The sequence below is a fragment of the Octopus sinensis genome, linkage group LG14, assembly GCF_006345805.1.
Source record: "Octopus sinensis linkage group LG14, ASM634580v1, whole genome shotgun sequence".
In the NCBI taxonomy this organism is placed as follows: Eukaryota; Metazoa; Mollusca; class Cephalopoda; order Octopoda; family Octopodidae; genus Octopus; species Octopus sinensis.
In genome coordinates this window covers 48,244,059-48,267,906 of record NC_043010.1, presented here as the reverse complement: position 1 = coordinate 48,267,906, position 23,848 = coordinate 48,244,059, and the positions used below count along the sequence as shown (strand labels likewise).

At 37.8% G+C, this 23,848-nt stretch overlaps 2 protein-coding genes across 5 annotated transcripts in view; one reads left to right on the top strand and one right to left on the bottom strand.

Annotated features, from left to right (window-relative positions):
- The window catches only part of LOC115219341 (dynein heavy chain 6, axonemal-like), a 349,247-nt gene that overhangs the window by 318,558 nt on the left and 6,841 nt on the right, over window positions 1-23,848 (bottom strand). Inside the window, exons 2-4 of the mRNA XM_036509002.1 lie at window positions 8,863-9,104; window positions 2,221-2,373; window positions 550-664 (exon numbers count right to left, since the gene is read on the bottom strand). Of these exons, the coding sequence (XP_036364895.1) occupies window positions 550-664; window positions 2,221-2,373; window positions 8,863-9,072 (478 nt within the window). The 5' untranslated portion in view covers window positions 9,073-9,104. The remainder of the gene's footprint in view (window positions 1-549; window positions 665-2,220; window positions 2,374-8,862; window positions 9,105-23,848) is intronic.
- LOC115219208 (UPF0687 protein C20orf27 homolog) overlaps window positions 21,538-23,848 on the top strand; it is an 85,379-nt gene continuing 83,068 nt past the window's right edge. The window contains exon 1 of one of the 4 annotated variants that reach the window (XM_029789326.2): window positions 21,538-21,613. The gene's annotated coding sequence lies outside the window, so the exon portion shown is untranslated. The remainder of the gene's footprint in view (window positions 21,614-23,848) is intronic. The other 3 variants (XM_029789331.2, XM_029789328.2, XM_029789332.2) reach the window with 3 other exon arrangements.

Here is a 23,848-nt window from a genome sequence, read left to right as displayed (position 1 = left end):
TGCTTACCAACCACATGATCCCAGGTTCAGTCCCACTGCATGGCACCTTGGGCAAGTGTCTTATACTATAGCCTCGGGCTGACCAAAGCCTTGTGAGTGGATTTGGTAGACAGAAACTGGAAGAAGCCTGTCATATATATATATGTATGTATGTATATGTGCGTGTGTGTATGTGCTTGTGTGTTTGTGTTTGTCCCCCCAACATCGCTTGATAACCAATGCTGGTGTGTTTATGTCCCCGTAACTTAGCGGTTCAGCAAAACAGACCGATAGAATAAGTACTAGGTTTACAAAGAATAAGCTCTGAGGTCAATTTGCTCGACTATAAAGGCAGTGCTCCAGCATGGCTGCAGTCAAATGCCTGAAACAAGTAAAAGAGTAAAAGAGTAAAAGAGTAAAGAGTAGATGTATTTATTGCCAGAAACAGCTAGGTTTCTTTCTCTAATGTTTTACTTAGTCCAAGATGTTTCCAGCCACTGAAACATGTTCTCTTTAAAGAGCACTATTGCAAATCTACGCAAGTAGAACCCTTTTCATGATGTCACTTACCTCTATAAACATTTGTTTCAACTTTGCCAAACTTCTTAAATTTAAGCAAATCTTTGGCATATGATTCAGGAAAGAGCGATTTCATACGGTGAGTTCGTTTCCTCCCTCTTAAAGCCTTCAAAACAGAAATGAAACCATTGTTAATGACAATCTTAATTCCACATCACTTAACATTTTAGACTACAGCTGCTGCCAGCAATTGTGTTATATTCTTAAACAAGATTCATAACACAATTTGCTTTAGTCTGGATGGCAACAAGTTCAACACCTACTTAATAGTAACCATTAGCAAAAACCATCCAGCTCTTAAAGTGCTAATTCCATCAATATACAAGTGATTACATCTGCAAACATTATTCATGATGCTGGTTGGAAATTTGTCACCACCATCATTAATTTGTGTTTGTTTGTTTGATTTTTTCTTTCTTTTTGGGTTTTTCTAGATTTCAATTTTTTACTTGTTTGAAATTTCCTGATTTGTGAAAAATTGCATCATGTTTAAAGTTTCCAAGCAGATTCACTGCATTTCTCACAACAAGAGTGGCAATAGTGGGTCACTAGTTTTTCTGTGCTTTGCCACTGTTTGTCTCCTTCACTGATATACATTACTAAAAGATGCACACCATAAACATAGACACACATAAACATAAATTCTAACTGGAAAGTATCAATTATTGTAGCCTTCACTCTGCAAGAAAATCAATTAGCTCTCTCTCTCTCTCTCTTCTCTCTCTCTCTCTCTCTCTTCTCTCTCTCTGTGCTCTTGTTCAACTGGTCTAGGGTCATCCCAGGTTAGTGGTCCCAGAGACCTCATCATGTGTGGAGCTAACTGGATCCACCAGTGCCCCCTATCACTGACAGTCCCATGCCAGCCCCTCTGCATCCTCCAAGGTCATGTGAAGCCTCTTCCTTAATCACTTTGAGCCATCTTGTGCGGAGCTACTACAGAGCCTCTTCCAGCCCAACACTGCTGCATCAAACAGGAGTAAGGCCCTGGTAGGGTGATCCAACGGGAGGAGGAGGACATGTCCATACCATCCATACCAGCACAGGCAGCAGATGGCTATGAGATAGGAGGCTGCAAGCTGATGCATGCACACATGCAGCTCTTCATTGGAAACATGATGGCACCATCTGATATTCCCAATGGTCCTCAGGACTGTGTTATCAAGGCCAGCAATCCTCTTTACCAGGGTCTTCATGAGAAGCCATGTTTTCTACTCCGTAGAGGAGAACGGAGAGGACCAACACATTGTAGATGTGGAGCTTTGTCTTCCAGGAGATAAAGCAGTTGTTTGTTCCTTCTCGAGGAATGCCTGGCTTATAAGGGCCAGTTTTCCAGTTTCCTTGGCGTATAGGTTCCCCACCTGAACAGGACGCCGGTCCGTTGCAGGTGAGCTGCAAGAAGCAGGAGGAAAGAGCGAGAGAAAGTTGTGGCGAAAGAGTCAGCAGAAGTTTGCCATTACCTTCAGCCGGAGCCACATGGAGTTTAGGTGTTTTGCTCATAAACACACACATCGCCCGGTCTGAGATTCGAACCTGCGATCCCTCGATTGCGAGTCCGCTGCTCTAACCACTAGGCCATGTGCCTCAAACTAGATAAAGCAGTTGCACCTAAGGGGCTTCCATAGGACTATCCCATAAAAGTATAGGAACATTACTAATACTTACAACTGGTAAATCGGTATCAGCTTCAGCTATGTCAATAGGAGGCAAATGAGTTGAACTTGTTTTCACCAATTTTGTAGCCCCTTCAGCTACTTGGACTTTATCACAAATGTAGTACTGTGCTGCAATCTTTTCTTGGTGTTGCTTCAAACATGGCTAAAATACAAATCATTAAAAAAAAAGTTAGAGATGCAGCTTCAAGTTTAGAACACTAACAAATGACACCGTGTAACAAAAATTTTTGGATCTTTTCGGTTTGAACGGCAGTATTTTAAGATAATTTCCACGTAGACGCAGGAGTTGCTGTGTGGTAAGTAGCTTGCTAACCAGCCACATGGTTCCGGGTTCAATCCCACTGCGTGGCATCTTGGGCAAGTGTCTTCTGCTATAGCCCCGGGGCCGACCAATGCCTTGTGAGTGGATTTGGTAGACGGAAACTGAAAGAAGCCTGTCGTATATATGTATATATATATATGTGTGTGTGTTTGTGTGTCTGTGTTTGTCCCCCTAGCATTGCTTGACAACCGATGCTGGTGTGTTTACGTCCCCGTCACTTAGCAGTTCGGCAAAAGAGACCGATAGAATAAGTCCCGGGGTCGATTTGCTCAACTAAAGGCAGTGCTCCAGCATGGCCGCAGTCAAATGACTGAAACAAGTAAAAGGTAAAGGTAAGGTAAAGGTAACTAAACACTTTTAAACTTCGTATACTGGTAGAATGTGTTTATAAAACATCTTTTTCTCTTGGCTTTATTGAGAAAATTCTATAGTTTGTAAGATATTTGTTGTTGTTTTTTCTTCAATTTCTGCAATTTCAACCAATCAATGACGTCTATTGAGGTGAAAACATTCTGTGCCGTATGAATATGTCCCTCGTTTAAGAAACAGATTGGGTTTATTTACATTTCTGAAGAAAAAAAGATACCCTTCCCCCCACCCCTAACTAACCCTAACCCTAAACCAGATTGAAATGCAATAGATCAATACTAGGGTCATAATTATGGGTGACAATTTCATATGACACCGCTAGAAAAAACTGCTGTTCAAACCGAAAAGATCCAACTTTTTATTTATTTATTCTTGTATTTTTTTGTCAGTAAATGTTATTTCCTATTTGCTTCTATCTAGAAATTGAAGGAAATGGCTACTATTCCCTTCAAAAACTTTGCTTTTGTGATCTGAACATCAATGTTTGGAAACTGACCTATTTTCCATTAAATTTCACAATGATTCAACGCTGAGTTGCTGAAGCAGAAATATTGTTATAGCAAATATTCTGCTCAATACCACAGATTTGCTTGTCAGTAGTTTGACCTTAAACACACGTTGAGAGGGATTCTTTGGAGTTTGAATAAATGTAACAAAAGCAAAATTTGAAGGGAATATTAGCCATTATTCATACATTCTAGGGGTTAGCAAATAGGAAATAATAGTTGCTACCCAAGGACAAAAATCATATTACACAGTGTAATCTTTCATTTTTTACTTGTTTCAGTCACTGGACTGCAGCCATACTGGGGCACCACATTGAAGGGTTTTAGTCAAATAAATCGACTCAGAACGTATTTTTATAGCCTGGTACATATTCTGTTGGTTTCTTTTGCTGAAGTACTAATTTACGAGGATGGAAACAAACCAACACTGGTTGTCAAGTGGTGGGGGAGACAAGCACAAACATAGACACATGCATATATATATATCTGTAAAAGAGCTATTCGAATGACCACTAAGTAAGGTAAGGGGGTAAAAAGTTCATAGTATTCGCTTAAGCACACCTGTTAATACCTACACATGTGCACCTGTAAACCCACGAGCATACACATACATTCATCCACCCTCACTTGAAAACATACACATCCTCATTTGCATCCTTCACCAAATGTATATGCATATACATACAAACCCATACACACACGCGTGCACCGTAAAAGTTCATACATGCATCTACATACGCACAAGCACAAGAAAAAACAGGGTTATGGGTAACAATACAGAAAAAAGGCATAAGGGAGTATACAAAGAGTAAACCACGTCTATATACGCACATACCCTTATGCACGCACACACACACACACACATACACACCCATATACACACATACCCGCACACGTCTATATACGCACACACACACACGCACACACAATAAGGATTATATATATGTCTAAAAAAAATTAAACGGTCTAATTTTTGTTATGTTTTTGGTCCCCCCGAGACTACAGATAGAACTTGCTTTCTATAGTGTGTCCACACACAAGTTTTTTATCTCATTATACCTTTTACTAATATTTCTTATATATTTTTTATTTTATTTATATTTTTTATACATATATTTCTTACATATTATAGAGAATTTGGTTTATAGGTTTATTGCTTATATATTTTTCACACATAATTTTTTCTGTACTCTACCTTCCACCCTGCATTTTTCCCTGAGCGTATATAGATGTGTATATGGAATCCTTTGTGCATGCATGTGGATGTGTGCATGTGTGCGGGTATGTGTGTATATAGATGTGTGCGTGTGTGCGTGCATGCGAGTACGTGCTTGATTGCTACTTATTTTAGCGACCCTAAAAGGATGGAACTTGAAACAAAATCAAGTGGAGGGAACATCATTAAAGCCAGAAATTTTAATGACCCTGAAAGGATGATAAACAAAGTCGACTTTGACAGAATTTGAACTCAGAACATAAAGACAGGCAAAATGATGTTAAACATTTTGGCCAGTGTGCTAACAATTCTGCTAGTTTGTCACCTTTGTTCTTGTACTTATATGAGAAACTACAATAAACTTTGTGGAGACACATGGCCTAGTGGTTAGAGCAGCAGACTCGTGGTCGAGGGAACATGGGTTCGAATCTCAGACCGGGCGATGTATGTGTTTATGAGAGAACCACCTAAGCTCCACGCGACTCCAGCAGAAGGTAATGGCGCACTTCTACTGACTCTTTCACCACAACTTTCTCTCACTCTTTCCACCTGCAATGGACCGGCGTCCTGTCCAGGTGGGGAACCTATACACCAAGGAACAAAAAACAAGTATTAACTGCATTGCAGTATTCATTCTAAGTCTTTACATTCTGAGTTCAAATCATACCAAGGTCAACTTTATCTTCCATCCTTCTAGGGTCAATAAACTAAAGTACCAATCAAGTACTGGGGTCGATGGTATGAGCTAATCTTCCCTTCCAAAATTGCTAGCCTTATCCCTAAAACAAAGAGAATTGTTTGCTTCGTTGCCAGGTAAGTGAAGCACAATTAAACCAGCCACATCTGGCCCAAATATTCTACGTGTTCCATGTTCAAACTGGCTTGATCTGGCCTCTCGCACCAACCCCACAATGTTATTCTAAAAATATGCAATCACATCCTTGAAATCTCAAAGCCACAAGATAACACAAAATTAATTTAAAACAATGTGAATAAATAAATATTATATTTGACAAAATAATTTGAATGCTAAAAGGTTAATTACTTAATTTTTCTTCGTTTTCAAAGAATAGTGCTGTGTCTAAGATTTTTCTGTAAAGTTTAACCAAACACATTTTAAATTATCATAATGAATATTAATAAAATTTTTCTCTAAAAATCTAATGGTGCCAAATGTCTGACTATTAAAGTTTTGTTAAGGAATCTTAATACCTTTCTTTACTATTTTAGCAGATCTTTGTCTTTTAATTAGAGACCAAATGAATACCATTAATAATAGATGGTGATTAAACACATGAAGAAGGAATAAGTTATTTTATGCGCTTTATTTTTGAATATATGAATTCTTCAAATGTAAACCAACATTTTATAGCTGAGACATAACAGCTCCAGACTGGAGAATGTGTAAGTAGGAAATGTATTTTAATGTTTTCAGCTCTCTCTCTCTCACTCACTCTCACACACACACACACACACACACACACATAGGGGCAGGCATGTCTGTGTGCTAAAAAGCTTGCTTCCCAACAACATGGTTCTGGGTTCAGTCCCACTGTGTGGCATTTTGGGCAAGTGTCTTCTAGTATAGCCTTGGGCCAACCAAAGCCTTGTGAGTGGATTTGGTAAATGGAAACTCAAAGAAGACCATCATGTGTGTGTCTGTGTGTGTGTGCACATGTGTGTGTGCACATGTGCATGTGTTTGTCCCATACCACTGCTTAACAACCAGTGTTGGTGTGTTTATGTTCCTATAACTTAGCAGGTCAGCAAAAGAGACCAAGAGAACAAGTACCAGGTTCTACCAAAAAAAAACAATAAGTACTTGGATCAATAAGTCCAACTAAATTCTTCCCAGTGGTGCTCCTGCTTGGCCACAGTCTAATAACTGAAACAAGTAAAAAGATAAAAGACAAAATACATTTTACAATATATATATATATATATATATATGTGACATACATTTTACACTCACACACACATACACACACACACACACACACACACACATATATATATATATATTATATATATATATATATTATATATATATATATAATATATATATATACAGTAGTCCCCCCAGTATTCACGGGGATTACATTCCTAGAGCACCCATGAATAATAAAAAACCATAAATATTGGATGTGGTCTATAAAAATGCCTATAATGTCAAAATACAATGTAAAATATTATATGTATATATATAATATTTAATAATAATTTAATAGTGAATAAAGTAAAATATACAGTTACTCACCAATAATGAAGGATATTGATTTAAGATGATGATGATGATGAAAATAATGAGGGTAATGACTTCACAGCAAAGAAAATTTAAAGCTCTTCAAGTGGCACCTCTTCTTCAAGTGTTTTAGGGGATCTTGTATCTTCGTGCAAGGTTTTCTTGATGGGCTTCATGAACATTGTAATGGGAAGTTGCTGTCATTGTTTCTTCATGGCAGTGAGAAGAGGTTTATATGTCTGCATGGCAGCATCAGGCGGCGAGTTGGCAGAAACGTTGCAGTATTTCGTCTGACATTACGTTCTGAGTTCAAATTCCGCCAAGGTCGACTTTGCCTTTCATCCTTTCGGGGTCGATTAAATAAGTACCAGTTACGCACTGGGGTCGATATTATCGACTTAATCCGTTTGTCTGTCCTTGTTTATCCTCTCTGTGTTTAGCCCCTTGAGGGTAGTAAAGAAATAGGTATTTTTTAAATTGAAGAGACCAAACCATATAAGGATCCCATGCTTCTGCTTTCCCTTGCAATTCCTTTGCTGTCCTTAAAGGGTTGGACAGACATTCAATTGTCAGGTCCACCTCATCCTCCTCTCCCTCTGGATCTGGCACTTTCTCCTCCTCCTCTTCACACACACGTGCGCGCACACACACACACACACGCACACACATATGTATAAGTCAAGTAGGTAAGATAATCAGATAATCATTTCTAGTTTCTCTGATGAAAACTTTTAATTCTGTCCTTAAAAGGTTGGACAGACATTCAATTGTCAGGTCCACCTCATCCTCCTCTCCCTCTGGATCTGGCACTTCTTCCTCCTCCTCTTCACACACACGCGCGCACACACACACCACACACACACACACGCACACACATATGTATAAGTCAAGTAGGTAAGATAATCAGATAATCATTTCTAGTTTCTCTGATGAAAACTTTTAATTCTGTCCTTAAAAGGTTGGACAGACATTCAATTGTCAGGTCCACCTCATCCTTCTCTCCCTCTGGACCTGGCACTTCCTCCTCCTCCTCTTCACACACACGCGCACACACACACACACACACGCACACACATATGTATAAGTCAAGTAGGTAAGATAATCAGATAATCATTTCTAGTTTCTCTGATGAAAACTTTTAATTCTGTCCTTAAAAGGTTGGACAGACATTCAATTATCAGGTCCACCTCATCCTTCTCTCCCTCTGGACCTGGCACTTCCTCCTCCTCTTGACACACACGCGCACACACACACATACACGCACGCACACACATATGTATAAGTCAAGTAGGTAAGATAATCAGATAATCATTTCTAGTTTCTCTGATGAAAACTTTTAATTATACTTGAATTTCAAATAATATTGGTTTCAAATTTTGGCTCAAGGCCAGCAGTTTTTGTGGGGGAGCGGGTAAATCGATTATATCATGGCTGAAAGGCAAAGTTGGCTGCAACAGAATTTGAACTTAGAACATAAAAACAGGCAAAATGCTGCTAAGGATGAAAGGCAAAGATGACCTACCTCAGTGGAATTTGAACTCAGAGCATAAAGACAGATGAAATGCTGCTAAGCATTTCTGCCCAGCATGCTAACAATTCTGCCAGCTCGCTGCCATCACTTGCCTCATATAATAATAAGTTAACCCCTTACGCGGCAGAAACGAATATATACGTTTTGACCGAAATCGTTTTTTTCTATCTCTGGCAAGTTAACTCATCAAAAGATAGACTCGCCAAATTGACAGCAAACGAGTTCCTTCGTCTAAAAACGGGTTAACTCGTTTCTGCCCAAAGCGGTAATTTAAAATCAATATTATTGAATTAAAATTCATAATAAATAAGGTTTGAAATATACCTCGAAATCACCATTCAAAACATAGTAAAATAAAACAATTAAAAAATATGTCTGAAAAAATACATTTATTTTCAAAATAATTGTTGGGTAAGGGGTTAAGTAATAAATAAAGAATATTTACCAGAGGTTCCAGTAATGGAGGGACATATTTCTCCTTGGCTTTGGGGTTTGTGTTTAAGTTAAATTGTATGTTTTTTTGCAATTCAACTGGATCTACATTTGATGGAGTTGGAAACTCATCCGCCATTTCCATACCAGTTATAGTAACACCCACAATATCACTTCTATATTTTAGGTACTTGAGTAGGTTGTTTTCTGCTTGCCTGTGCATTTCAGCAGGATACTGGATTGAGTAAATACTTCCTGTTGAAAGAAAAATAAGAAACAAGTTTGTAATTTTGAAGATTGTTAACTCCATCATTACAGGAGTTTAAAAAATTTTTTACATTATTTTCTGATTTCATTCATCTCTGAATCATCGCAAGCTGCTTCGTAGCTGTGTGGTCAGATGTTTGCTTCCCAACAACATGGTTTCAGGTTCAATCCTACTGCATATCACCTTGGGCAAGTGTCTTCTAATATAGCCTCAAACCTTGTGAGTGGATTTGGTAGATGGAAACTGAAAGAAGCCTGTCATATATATATATATATATATATATATATATATATATATAACAATTGCAGCATGGAAGGTGTTTGTAAGCCATTTAAGAAATACACAAAACCCGTTTAATTCACTTCAAGTGAAGTGAATCGAACAGCTTGTGTTTCTTAAATGGCTTACAAACACCTTCCACGCTGCAATTGTTTTTGTTCCAGCACACGATCTCAGATCAAATCACTTGCTATGCAAGTACATCTCCGTAATATATATAGTAAAGATTTTTGGCAACATAACATGGCAGTCCTGGTTTAGGACAAATGTTGTTGTAATTTAGCCCCAGGAGATATTGTCTCCAGCTGGCTATACAACACAATCTGTGTCCTTATATTTTCAAACAAGGGAATCTTGCACCCCCACTCAGCTCAAAACAATATCTGTGTATCATGATTTCTGGTTTAATTCCCCTCATCAGCATAGAATAATTGTTTGGCTAGAGGTGGCACTGCCAAATTCGAACAGCAATTTGGCAGTGCTACCTCTAGCTAAACCATGTTATGTTGTGTTGTGTTGGCAAAAATCTTTACTCCATATATATATATACTAGCAGTATCGCCCGGCGTTGCTCGGGTTTGTAAGGGAAATAATTATATAAGCATTTTTAGAGATGTAAAGTATAATAGCCATCTCAATATGGCTAACCACAAAGGGGGAGGGTGTTACTGTAGCTTTTTACGTTCTGAGATTTAATAATAAATTTTAGAGAGTTACTTCCCTTATATATGTCAAAAATGGATTAAAAATGGGAAAAATTGATGGTAAATTTTTTTTTAAATCGTAGACTCATCGTAGACGCGCGCTAATACCCAGAAGGTCTCGATATGAATCACGACTATAAGATACCCGGTTTTGGTTAAACTGCACCGCAAAATGTGGGAGTAGTTAGGAATCTAAATCGTAGGAGACAGACACACAACCTCACTTTTATATATAAAGATTTCCTCTATTTACATAATATTGAGGTCTCTTTCTTTCTTTTGTTATCTTACTGTTTTTACCAATATACATATATATATATATATAAATATATATATAGTTACAGAGATGTACTTGCATAGCAAGTGACTTGATCTGAGATCGTGTGCTGGAACGAAAACAGTTGCAGTGTTGAAGGTGTTTATAAGCCATTTAAGAAACACACAAAAACCGTTAGATTCACTTCAACATTTAAATTTAATTTGTCAAAATATTTTCATCGCTTTGAGACCGCGACCTGTTAGCACGATATTTTGTCAGTGAACAGGTCGCGGTCTCAAAGCGACGAAAATATTTTGGCAAATTAAATTTAAATGTTGAAGTGAATGTAACGGTTTTTGTGTGTTTCTTAAATGGCTTACAAACACCTTCCACGCTGCAATATATATATACACATATATATATATATGTATGTATGTATGTATGTGTGTATATGTGTATGCATGTATGTGTGTGTGTGTGCGTGTCTGTGCTTGTGATTGTCCTCCACCACTGCTTGACAACGAATGTTGGTTTGTTTACATCCCTGTCACCTAGTGGTTTGACAAAGGAAACAGATAGAATAAGTACAATGCTTACAAAAATAAAACGAGTTGATTCATTAAACTACAATTCTTCAAGGCATGCCCCAGCATGGCCACAGACCAATGGCTGGAAAAAGCAGAAGAATAAAAGAATACATTCTCTGCTTTGGTCTTATGTTCAAGGCATGAGAAAGCTTGAGTTTACATGAGAAGGCCTAACAGACCTGGTAGAAACAGCAGCCAAATCTCCCTCAAATCACACCTTACTGTCTTATGTATGTATATATATATGAGCCAATGAGGGGGACCTCTACATGGTAGCTAGACCTGGTAGAAATAGCAGCCAAATTTCCCCAAAATCACACCATACTGTCTTATCTATGTATATATGTATGTATGAGCCTATGAGGGAGACCCCTACATGGCAGCTAGACCTGGTAGAAATAGCAGCCAAATTTCCCCCAAATCACACCTTACTGTCTTATCTATGTACTAGCAGTATCGCCCGGCGTTGCTCGGGTTTGTAAGGGAAATAACTATATAAGCATTTTTAGAGAGTTGTAGCCAAAAAATAGCAAAAAATGCATTAAAAATGGAAAAAATATGATGGTAAATTTTTTTTTAAATCGTTGACTCATCGTAGACATTTTTAGAGAGTTACTTCCCTTATATAATAGCGAAAAAAATGCATTAAAATGGAAAAAAAACGATGGTAAATTTTTTTTTAAATCGTAGACTCATGTAGACGCTTTCTTAGCCATTTCTGTTTTGGTGTCTTCAAGCCATGAAGTCGTTGTTCTAAAAGAACACTGGTCTCCTTGACAACGCATTACGACGTTGATTTCCTTACACTCCCTTCCCCACAGGTGCAGGTGTGAGCGTGGACGCCAACTTCGCCGCCATCGACACACGAAAAATTATGCATTAAAAATGGAATAAAAATGATGTTAAATTATTTTTAAATCGTAGACTCATCGTAGACGCGCGCTAATATTCAGACGGGCTCGATATGAATCACGACTATAAGCTACCCGAATTTGGTTAAACTGTACCGCAAAATGTGGGAGTAGTTAGGAATCTAAATCGAAGGGGACAGACACTCACACAACTACAGTTTTATATATATAGATATACATAGCGCAGTAGTGGTGAGATATGACAGCAAAGAAAAGCATACATTCACTCTCTGCATGCAATTAGACTCGGAAAGTTTGTGAGGAACCCATTGACCCAATTTGCTGACTTTTCCGATAGCACACAGGTGTCAATGAATGGTTGAATGACCAAATCCAAGCTTCTCTGCTAGTTCCTCAACAGTTACGATGCACCAGGGTTTTCAGGATGTCCTTGTCGAGTTCTACAGATCTTTCAGGATGAGGCTCGTCTTCTAGGCTGTAGTTTATGGTTCGGGATTTCTGGAACCACCATTGACACTGCCTTACGCTTATTGTCCAATCCCCATATACTGCATTAATATTTCTTGTACTTGCACACATTTATATTCTGTTATTCTTTTATATTTCAGCCTTGAGGTTGTGGCCATGCTGGATCATGTGTGTGTGTGTGTGTGTGTGTGTGTGTGTGTCTATCTGTGTCTGTCTGTATGTATATATGTATATGTATGTGTGTGAACAATAATATTTTCAACAGATGTGTTGCAAATGTATCTGATTGTTCTCAAGCTTCAATACTGTGTGTGTGTGTATGTGTGTGTGTATGTATGTATGTATATGTATGTATGTATGTATGTGTGTATGTATGTATGTGTGTGTGTATGTGTGTGTGTGTATGTGTGTGTGTATGTATGTATGTATGTATGTATGTATGTATGTATGTATGTATGTATGTATGTATGTATGTATGTATGTATGAGTGTATGTTTACTTTATTACTAATTACTCTCTTCCAAGAACATTTTCACTCACTCTTAGCTCTTAGCTTCCCATACATTTTACTCATGTATCTATCAGCGTCATAGACAGAATACTTTCACTTTAGTCTTCCTCAAATCACTCTGTCGCTATTTACTTTCATTTTATTCGTTGCCCACTGTGTGTGTGCGTTTGCGTGTGGTGTAAACCAGACTAAGAAAAGCATTTGACACACACACCAGAATGTGAGTTTTCTGTAAATTTTGCTTAATTGGAGTTTAAATTTTAAAAACTGGACCTGGCATGACGCGATGATTTGTACTCTTAAAAATGTTATGTAAATTGTAATTGAAGAAATCCTATATTGTAGATTTGTATAACTCCCAAAGGGAGGCAGATAAAATCTGCCTTTTATAATAAGAGATATATGTATGTATGAGCCTATGAGGGAGACTCCTACATGGCAGCTAGACATGGTAGAAATAGCAGCCAAATCTCCCTCAAATCACACCTTACTGTCTTATCTTTCTGCTACTTGGATATAGGTGTTATATTCGTCATAAAAAACTTTCCTGTCACACACTCACGCACACGCACACACACACACACACACACGCACCCTCACACACACACCCACGCGCACACCCACACACACCCACTCACACACACGCACGTTAGCTTACAATTTTATTTATATATTTGCGTGTCTATGTGTTGAAAGAGGAAGTGGGAGGCAGAGTGAAAGAATCACTCACTACAGTAAGTCAATTACTTTCATTTTATTCGTTGCCCACTGTGTGTGTGCGTTTGCGTGTGGTGTAAACCAGACTAAGAAAAGCATTTGACACACACACCAGAATGTGAGTTTTCTGTAAATTTTGCTTAATTGGAGTTTAAATTTTAAAAACTGGACCTGGCATGACGCGATGCATTGTACTCTTAAAAATGCAAGGTAAATTGTAATTGAAGAAATGCTATATTGTAGATTTGTATAACTCCCAAAGGGAGGCAGATAAAATCTGCCTTTTATAATAAGAGATATATATATATATATATATCTCTTATTATAAAAGGCAGATTTTATCTGCCTCCCTTTGTCAGTTATAGAAATCTACAATATAGGATTTCTTCAATTACAATTTACCTAGCATTTTTAAGAGTAGAATGCATCGGGTCGTGCCAGGTCCAGTTTTTAAAATTTCAACCCCAATTAAGCAAAATTTACAGAAAACTCACATTCTGGTGTGTATGTCAAATGCTTTTCTTAGTCTGGTTTACAGCACACGCAAACGCACACACACAGTGTGCAACGAATAAAGTGAAACTAGATGTAATATTTGTTTCTGTCTATCACGCTGATAGATACATGAGTAAAATGTATGGCAAGCTAACAGATAAGAGTGAGTGAAAATGTTCTTGGAAGAGAGTAAATAGCGACAAAGTGATTTGAGGAAGACTAAACTGAAAGTATGAAACAGTGTTTATGTATAAACAGACGACACTTATATAAACCCTTTCGTTACCAAAACCGCCCGAATTTACCTATTCATATTTAATGAGAATATCAGAGTAAATCTCTTTAGTACATTCGTGAAAACACGTATTATACTTCGTAAACACTTCAAATACAGTTTTGTACAAAAATCGAAGTGTAATTTTAATTCCGTGAATTATGGGAGATTTTTTTCCGAAATTTGTTCCTATTGTGTTTTCAAAATTTGTAATTCTGACAAAAAATGGATACGAATTTCATTATATCAAGCAGCGAGTCAGAATTCGAAGGATTTTCTACTGAAGACCTTCATAAATCTAACTCTATGACTGAAAAAAAAAGCATCTTTATATAAGAGTGAAGTTGTGTGTCTGTCTCCTACGATTTAGATTCGTAACTACTCCCACATTTTGCGGTGCAGTTTAACCAAAAGCGGGTATCTTATAGTCGTGATTCATATCGAGCCCTTCTGGGTATTAGCGCGCGTCTACGATGAGTCTATGATTTAAAAAAAATTTACCATCATATTTTTCCATTTTAATGCATTTTTTCGCTTTTATATAAGGGAAGTAACTCTCTAAAAATATCTACGATGTGTCAACGATTTTTAAAAAAATTTACCTTAATTTTTTTTCAATTTTTAATGCATTTTTTTGCTATTTTTTGGCTATAACTCTCTAAAAATGCTTATATAGTTATTTCCCTTACAACCCGAGCAACGCCGGGCGATACTGCTAGTATATATATATATTATATATATATATATATATATATATATATATATATATATATATATATACACATATATACATATAATATATATAGATATATATATATATATATATATACACACACACACATATACACATATATACATATCATATATATATATATAGAGAGAGAGAGAAAGAGGGATGTGTGTGTGTGTGTCTTTGTATGTTTGTCCCCCACCACCATTTAACAACCTGTGTTGGTATGTTTATATCACCATAACCTAGCAGCTCAACAAAAGAGACTGATAGAATAAGTACCAGGTTTTAAAAGAAACTGATCAATTCATTCAATTAAAAATCCTTCAAGATGGTGCTCCAGCATGGTCACAGTCTAATGCCTGAAACAAGCAATATATAAAAGATGTATATAGTACTAAACTGAACACATACAAAGAAGATTCATTTCTACTTTAAGAATAATCCTTATTTCTTTATTACCCACAAGGGGCTAAACATAGAGGGGACAAACAAGGACAGACAAAGGGATTAAGTCGTTAACATCGATCCCAGTGTGTAACTGGTACTTAATTTATCGACCCCGAAAGGATGAAAGGCAAAGTCGACCTTGGCCGAATTTGAACTCAGAACATAACGGCAGACGAAATACCTATTTCTTTACTACCCACAAGGGGCTATACACAGAGGGGACAAACAAGGACAGACAAAGGGATTAAGTCGTTAACATCGATCCCATTGTGTAACTGGTACTTAATTTATCGACCCCGAAAGGATGAAAGGCAAAGTCGACCATGGCCAAATTTGAGCTCAGAACATAACGGCAGACGAAATACCGCTAAGCATTTCGCCTGGCATGCTAACGTTTCTGCCAGCTCGCCGCCTTAAAGATTAATCCTGTTTATCGATTAAGCCACAGATGCAAGATCAAATCCCTCAAAATGTAAAGTAGAAAGACTATAATACAGGAATTTTCCTGTCAATGAAGTATATATATTAAGTATGATAAATAGATGGCTATTCTTATTTAATGCTACCTCAGTTACTCAGTTGGGCAGCTATTACAATACCAAGTGCTGCTAGCACTATTTGCAGTCTCAAAAGTGCTGGCAGCACACAAAAAAGGTACCTAGACCTCTTTGTAAAGTGGTTGGTGTCAGGAAGGACATGCAGACACAGAAACCATGCCAAAGCAGGCACTGGAGCAAAATGCAATACTTAGGCCCAGTCAAACTGTCCAACCCATGTCAGTATGGAACATGGATGTTTAACCCTTTAGCATTTAAACTGGCCATATCCGACCTATATATTCTACCATTTTGCGTTCAAAATGGCCAGATCCAGCTGCTTACACCTACCCTACACACCATTGAAATCCCAAAACTATGAGATAGTGCATGATTAATTCAAAACAATGTGAATACACAAGCATTGCATTTGACAGATTAATCTGAACACTAAAAGGTTAATAATGATGGGGAGGATGAAGAGAAGGATTTCCTATATTGGAGGCAACAAATCTCATCTAGGCATGTGGCTGGTTGTGACTATATCATTGATAAAGCGCAATTAGGCTGAATTGCATTTGACACTCTCACAAGCTGCTGCTTGGATGGAACAAAATGGGTAGAGGAATCCCCTACTCATTTCATTTCATCATCTTTTTCACAACTGCAAATCAGACGTTCTTTTCACCTCCAACAATAGACAGCAATCACCATAATTCATTCCATATCAGCTATCTCTGATGAGCACAGGGTTACATAATCAGATTGTTACTTAACACTGTTGAATCCTAAACACAAAACCAATTGGTAAGATCGACCGTAATAGATATATAATACTGTACACTGGATAATATATATATATATATATATATACATATATCATCATCATTATCATTTAACGTCTGTTGTCCATGCTGCCATGGGTTGGGCGGCTTGACCAGAGCTGGTAAGCTGAGGAGCTGTGTGCTAAGAAGCAAGCTTCTTACCACACAGCCATGCCTGTGCACACACACACTCACACACACACACACACACACACACACACATACACACACACACACACACACACACACACCACACACAAGTGATGAACTTCCCTCATTTTCCATTAACCAAATACAGACACAAGGCTTTGGCTGGCTCAGAGATATTGCAGAAAACACTTGCAGACATATGCAGTAAAACTGAATTTAAAATCATGTAATTAGGGAAGGAAACTCCTTAACCACACAGCCACACATGCACGCACACACACAACACACACACACACACACACACACACACACACAACACACACACACACATGCACGCACACGCACACATTCAGGTCATAGATCCTGTTTCAAAGAACTGGGGAAACAACAATTATTTAAAAGGAAATTGAATGCCTTTGTTTTAAAGTTGTAAACAAAATGCTGGGTGCAGCAGCTGAGACCTACATATATTTCATCACTCATATTTCTCCATCTCTTCCACATGCACTAGGATAGTGACAATGTTTATTCTTAAGAAATGTTTTTACGATAACAATCAGATACTACCTAACCACTCTTCAGTTATGGAATAAGTCCAAGGAATAGCTGTTATTTCCTGCTTATAACTAAAAAACACATGAAGCTACATCTATACAAACTGCCTTCTCAAGATGCATATGACAGTATTGTGGCCTTCTGGCAGAAACGTTAGCATACTGGGCAAAATGCTTAGCAGTATTTTGTCTGCCGCTACGTTCTGAGTTCAAATTCCGCCGAGGTTAACTTTGCCGAGGTTAAGTACCAGTTATGCACTGGAGCCGATATAATCGACTTAATCCGTTTGTCTGTCCTTGTTTGTCCTCTCTGTGTTTAACCCCTTGTGGGTAGTAAAGAAATAGGTATTTCGTCTGCCACTACGTTCTGAGTTCAAATTCCGCCAAGGTCGACTTTGCCTTTCATCTTTTCGGGGTTGATTAAATAAGTACCGGTTATGCACTGGGGTCAATATAATCGACTTAATCCGTTTGTCTGTCCTTGTTTGTCCCCTCTGTGTTTAGCCCCTTGTGGGTAGTAAAGAGATAAGTATTGTGGCCTTCTTTTAGTATTTATAGGTAAAGTATGATTTCATCATCCTCATCATCACTTACCATCTGTCTTTCATGCTGCCATGGTGATGGACAGCTTGACAGGAACTGGCAAGGCCAGGGTCTGCACAAGGTTCCATAGTCTGTTTTGGCCTGGTTTCTATGGTTGGATGGCCTTCCTAATGCCATCCACTACACAGAGTGTAGTGGATGCTTTTTATATGACACCATCTCTAGGGCACCAACACCAATGCCTTTTATATGGCACCTTGGTTTTAGGATTTTGTAGTGAGACAGAAAAGAACTATTTTGTCGTGATGGCATAGCACAATCATGCTATGCCCATTTCATCCAATTAGAGCTGGTTGTGGAAGGATACATGTATCAACCTCTACCCAACAGTAAATGCACCTTTTTCAAAGAGCTAAATCAGTTGCAGATTTGACAGCCATATGGCCTCCTGGCTTGCCAGTCCCCAGTCAAACCGTCAAACTCATGCCAGCATGGAAAACAGACGTTAAACGATGAGGAGGAGGAAGAGGGGAGGGAGGGAGGGAGGAGGAGGAGGAGGAGGAGGAGGAGTGGCAACATCATCCTTTCTGCCATGAGACTATTACAGCATTCACAACCAACGCTGCGCAACTCATTTTGTTTTTATCAGATTTCACTTTGTGGCTTATAAGCACCAAACTTAAAAACTTAAAGTAAGTCATCAGAAATTCATTCATGCCTCGCAACACATCTCTCACTCTCCCAATGCTCTACACTTTTTAACATTCCGTCAAACTCTCCAATTGCCTCTCCTCTGCCTGTATAATGAGTGTTTTTCCTCTCCATCCTCTGTCCTCCGTTTCCATGACTTGGAGGACAGCCACCTCCTCCTCACTTCCAACGAGGATGGCTGTTGCAACCCAAGCCACTTCTATATCGGGTGGAATTCCTTCTGCCCTCACCTTAGAAGTCTTTCTTCCAAGGTATGTGAGTAGAAGTACCACTTCCTCCGTTTTTACAGTTGCACTCGCCAGCCTCTTTGCCTCCTCTGCTGTCCTAAGCTGGACAACCACGGTCCCATATCCATTTCCTTTCACTATGTATGTCACTTCCTTCGAAAGCCCCTTCAATGCTTTTTCTACTTTTTCCATCTCCATCTGCTCCACCTTCCTACTCTCGACTGAGTACACCTTGTAAGTATTGGTCTTCTTTTCCATATTTTCCATAACCCTTTTCAGGGGTAATAACTTTACGTCACCGCCCACCTTCTGTGTCATCTTACTCAGCTCCTTCAGTCCGGCTAGGTCCACTTCCCTTTTCTTCACCTCTGCAGCCTCAGCAAAACTCTTTACTCTTTCCAAATGCTCGTCCATTCTATTTACCGCCTTAACGAGCTCCTCCTCCGCTGAGGACAGCTCATACTTGCTAAAGTCGGAATACGTTTTTTTCTACCGGTATAACACTCACTGACAAACCGCTGCCGAGCAGCACAAAAAATTCCGTCCAACTCGTCAAAAATCAACACAGCGAATAGACCGACACATGCGCGGGAAGCAAGCGTTTTACCACACAGACACGCCTGTTGTACGCATCCACGTGAATAACTGTCTCTGATAGGGGCGGACCCGGTGTGGGTGGGGAGAGAACGAGGGGCACGTGTTCCCCCACTTAAGAAAAGAAGTGCGCACTTCTAAATAATGTTATTACGCCCTTTTTTCCCCCCTAGAATTCTATTCCCTTCTGACCTTGTGCCCTCCCTTCGAAAAATTCCTGGGACCGCGCCTATTTGAAACTTGTTCAATTAATATTTAGCCTGTTCTGTGTATCAGGTGATAAACGGGACGTATTTCCCTGATGACCATGCATCATATATGATACGCATTCTCAACGCTTTTTAACCACCAGAGTAACTTGAGACTTACAAAAGAAAAACTTTATATTACTCTGAACCTATGAAACAAAGGATAACTAAAAGTCTAAAAACAAACATGGACGTTTAGGAAAACTTATGAAAACGCTAAGGGTTAAAGAAATTCGACTTCATCACAAAAGCCTTCAGTACGCACAGAAGCACACAGCTTAGAAACACTGCATAGTAAATACTCCTCCAACTATTCTAATTAGTGACGAGGATTGGGAATAAAAGTTAAATGTAAAACAAATATCTAGATTCAAAGAGACAATAAAAATGACCGAAGAAATATTTTTCTGACAGGAAAAATCATTAAAACGTTAAACAGTTTTCATCCTTCTTAGCAAAATTTATTTGATCAACTTCGGTATCAAAATTTTTATTTGGAAAAAGAATAATCTTCATTATGAGGTGAACATTTTTAAACGTATAATATATATATCTATATATATAAAACTGTAGTTGTGTGAGTGTCTGTCCCCTTCGATTTAGATTCCTAACTACTCCCACATTTTGCGGTGCAGTTTAACCAAATTCGGGTATCTTATAGTCGTGATTCATATCGAGCCCGTCTGGGTATTAGCGCGCGTCTACGATGAGTCTACGATTTTAAAAATAATTTAACATCATTTTTTATTCCATTTTAATGCATAATTTTTCGTGTGTCGATGGCGGCGGAGTTAGCGTCCACGCTCACATCTGCACCTGTTTGCTTCTCCCCCTTCTTCCCTCCCTCGTGAAGCTGTGGGGAAGGGAGTGTAAGGAAATCAACGTCGTAAAGCGTTGTCAAGGAGACCAGCGTTCTTTTAGAACAACGACTTCATGGCTTGAAGACACCAAAACAGAAATGGCTAAGAAAGCCCGAATTGGCATCTATAAGGGAAGTAACTCTCTAAAAATGCTTATATAGTTATTTCCCTTACAAACCCGAGCAACGCCGGGCGATACTGCTAGTATATATATATATATATATAGGTATATGGTGTGTTTCTTTATAAATCCATAAAATCTGCAAACCATAAAATTTCCTTTCAGAATAGGAGTCATATAATCGCTCAATTTCATTTATCTTTAATTTCCGCTGGCTTAAGCTGAACGAAAATCTCCTCGGTACTATTTATGTTGAAATGAATATCATCTCAATAAATGAAATATTCTCGAGATATTATCATGTGTGCCAACATTTTGCATTTTAACTAATAGGATTCCCGGTTTTCCTAAATCATATATAAATTAAACTGGAGAAAAAGAAATTAACCAAAGTCGAAACTCCTGATAAATTGCAAACGAATTTTTCTTTTTATAATTTAACAATTTATTTCAATTCTAAATGAGTTGAGATTCAATATATAACTCTGGAAAAATTTTATTTCTATCTGATAGAAAGCTTCTTAAACGGCAAGTTAATTGAATGACTGAGATTAAAATTAGGAAAATAATTTTATAAAATGATCTTAAGTAAGCTTCGGAAGTTCGTTTTCATTCATCAATTAATAATTTATTTTCGACTGTTTCTTTGAAGTACGGTATTTCCTATTCTATTGCTACTTAAACGCCTCTTCACAATTACAAAATTTCTATCGGAAACGATCTCTGAGGAGTGCCAGTAACATTCACCTAACATCTTGCCATAAGATAAAAACTTCATTTCGGTAAATAATACGTTTTCAGCTTTTTTTCGATTTATTTCAGCAAAATGTTTATATTCTGCTTTTATATATGAAAAAAAAAACCCTACTTCAGTACAATGTGATTTACTCAAGCACAATGTGATCCTAAATATAATGCGACCCCATATTTTCTATCTAAAAATCTAATATAGTTTGCTCTTATTTTTACACGCTAGTACAATGCTACCCACAATTTTGTCTACTAAAAATCTTTTTGCCTTTACACTCGAATGTAATGTGAATGGTGGAGGCGTGTGGCTTAGTGGTTAGGGTGTCAGCACCATGATCGTAAGATTGTGGTTTCGATTCCTGGACCGGGCGACGCGTTGTGTTCTTGAGCAAAACACTTCATTTCACGTTGCTCCAGTCCACTCAGCTGGCAAAAATGAATACCGCTGCGATGGACTGGCATCCCGTCCAGCTGGGGAACACATATGCCATAGAAACCGGGAAACCGGGTCCATGAGCCTGGCTAGGCTTTAAAAGGGCACATTTATTTATTTGTTATAATGTGAATGAGTTTTCTACCTAAGAATCTTCCTTTTACACTCGAATGTAACGTGAACCCGCCACACACTTTTTCTACTTAAAAAAGTCTCCTACTCATTTTTACACTTGGGTGTCAAATTTTCCGTGTTTTTGTTTTAAATTTTACGGTTTTGTAAAAATCCTTGAAATATATTTAGCGTATTTTTACTCTCGAGTATGATTGCAACCCTCGCTATTTATTTTCTCCGTAAAAATCACTTATTTCTTCCTATTTTTACACTCGAATATAATGCTACGTCGTCAGGTGAAGGTCGCATTATATTCAAGTAGGGATAGTATAATGCTTAGGGCATTAACCTCCAGTATAATGAATGCTACCTTCCACATCTAATTTTAACTCTGATGTTTGTATTAAATATTTTGAATTATACATGAAAAAGTACGATAGTTACAAAATGGGCAAACCTACACAAGTGTGCCCCACCCTACGATTTGTTTTATAACCTTCAGACAAATGGATACTTTCTAATGAAATTTTCTAAATAAATTTCAGATGATGTGGATTCCGATTATATCGGAATCTGTTGTGTAAAGTTTCCCGGAGGTAGGGAGAGGAGTTTCGGAAAATTGACACGAGTCGGTTTTGCTTCTTCATAACTTTCAGAAAAATGAGTGTTTTTTAATGAAATTTTATACAAATACCTTTCAGAGTGTTTAAATTACGGTCTTATTTGAATTTGATGTGAAAAGAAAATGGTGAGAACGCACATATACATACTGACACACATCACAAGTTTTTTTGGGGGTTTTTTCAAAATTTCAAGTTTCATTTTGTGGATGTGTGTGATGTGTATCAGTATGTATGAGCGAGCCTATCGCTTTTTCTTCTTCTTTTTTTTCATATTAAATTCAGGTACGTTCGTAATCTACTCTCTTTGAAAGGTATTTGTAAAAAATATCAATTAAAAAATACCGTAAATCTCGAGTATAGCTCACCCTTGAATATAATATGCAGGGGATTTTTAGGGGGCTGTACCTCTGAAAAAACTAAACCTTGTGTATAATACGCACCCCTTCTCTAACTTGAGTCAAGGAGGTCTATACAACGTCCTTAGTTTGTAAAAATATATGCAGTAACATCCTTTATTATTATTGTATATATAACATAATGCAAACGTAGCTTTTTTGTGCATTTTATTTGCAGAAAATAAAGAAATAACAGTAATAACGTTTAGTAAATGTTGCTTACTGCAAGTTATGGATGATTCTTTTATGACTTCATTGCTTTCAGGCTTAAGGTATTTTCGCGCCCGACATCACAAAATGCAACTGAATAAACATTGCCGGATAGCAAATAGAGACACGGACACTGCCTAGAAAATAATTTTCATTTTTAACCTCGTATATAGTACGCACTAGGGATTTTGACCTTTAAATTGGGGGGAGGGCGGATTATACTCGAGGATTTAAGGTACCCATCTTCCTGAAAGTTGTGAGGAAACCAAGCCGGCTCGTGTGAATTTTCCGAAGCTCCTCTCACCACCCACGGAAATTTCTTTTTTTTTTTCACAACAAATTCCGATATAATCGAAATTTGCAATATATGAAACACATTTGTAGAAAATTTTATTGAAAAATATACATTTTTCTGGAAGTTATGAGGAAAATATCGCACAGAGTACACTTGTGTAGATATGCCCCAAAGTGTTTTTCTTTTTTCATACAAGC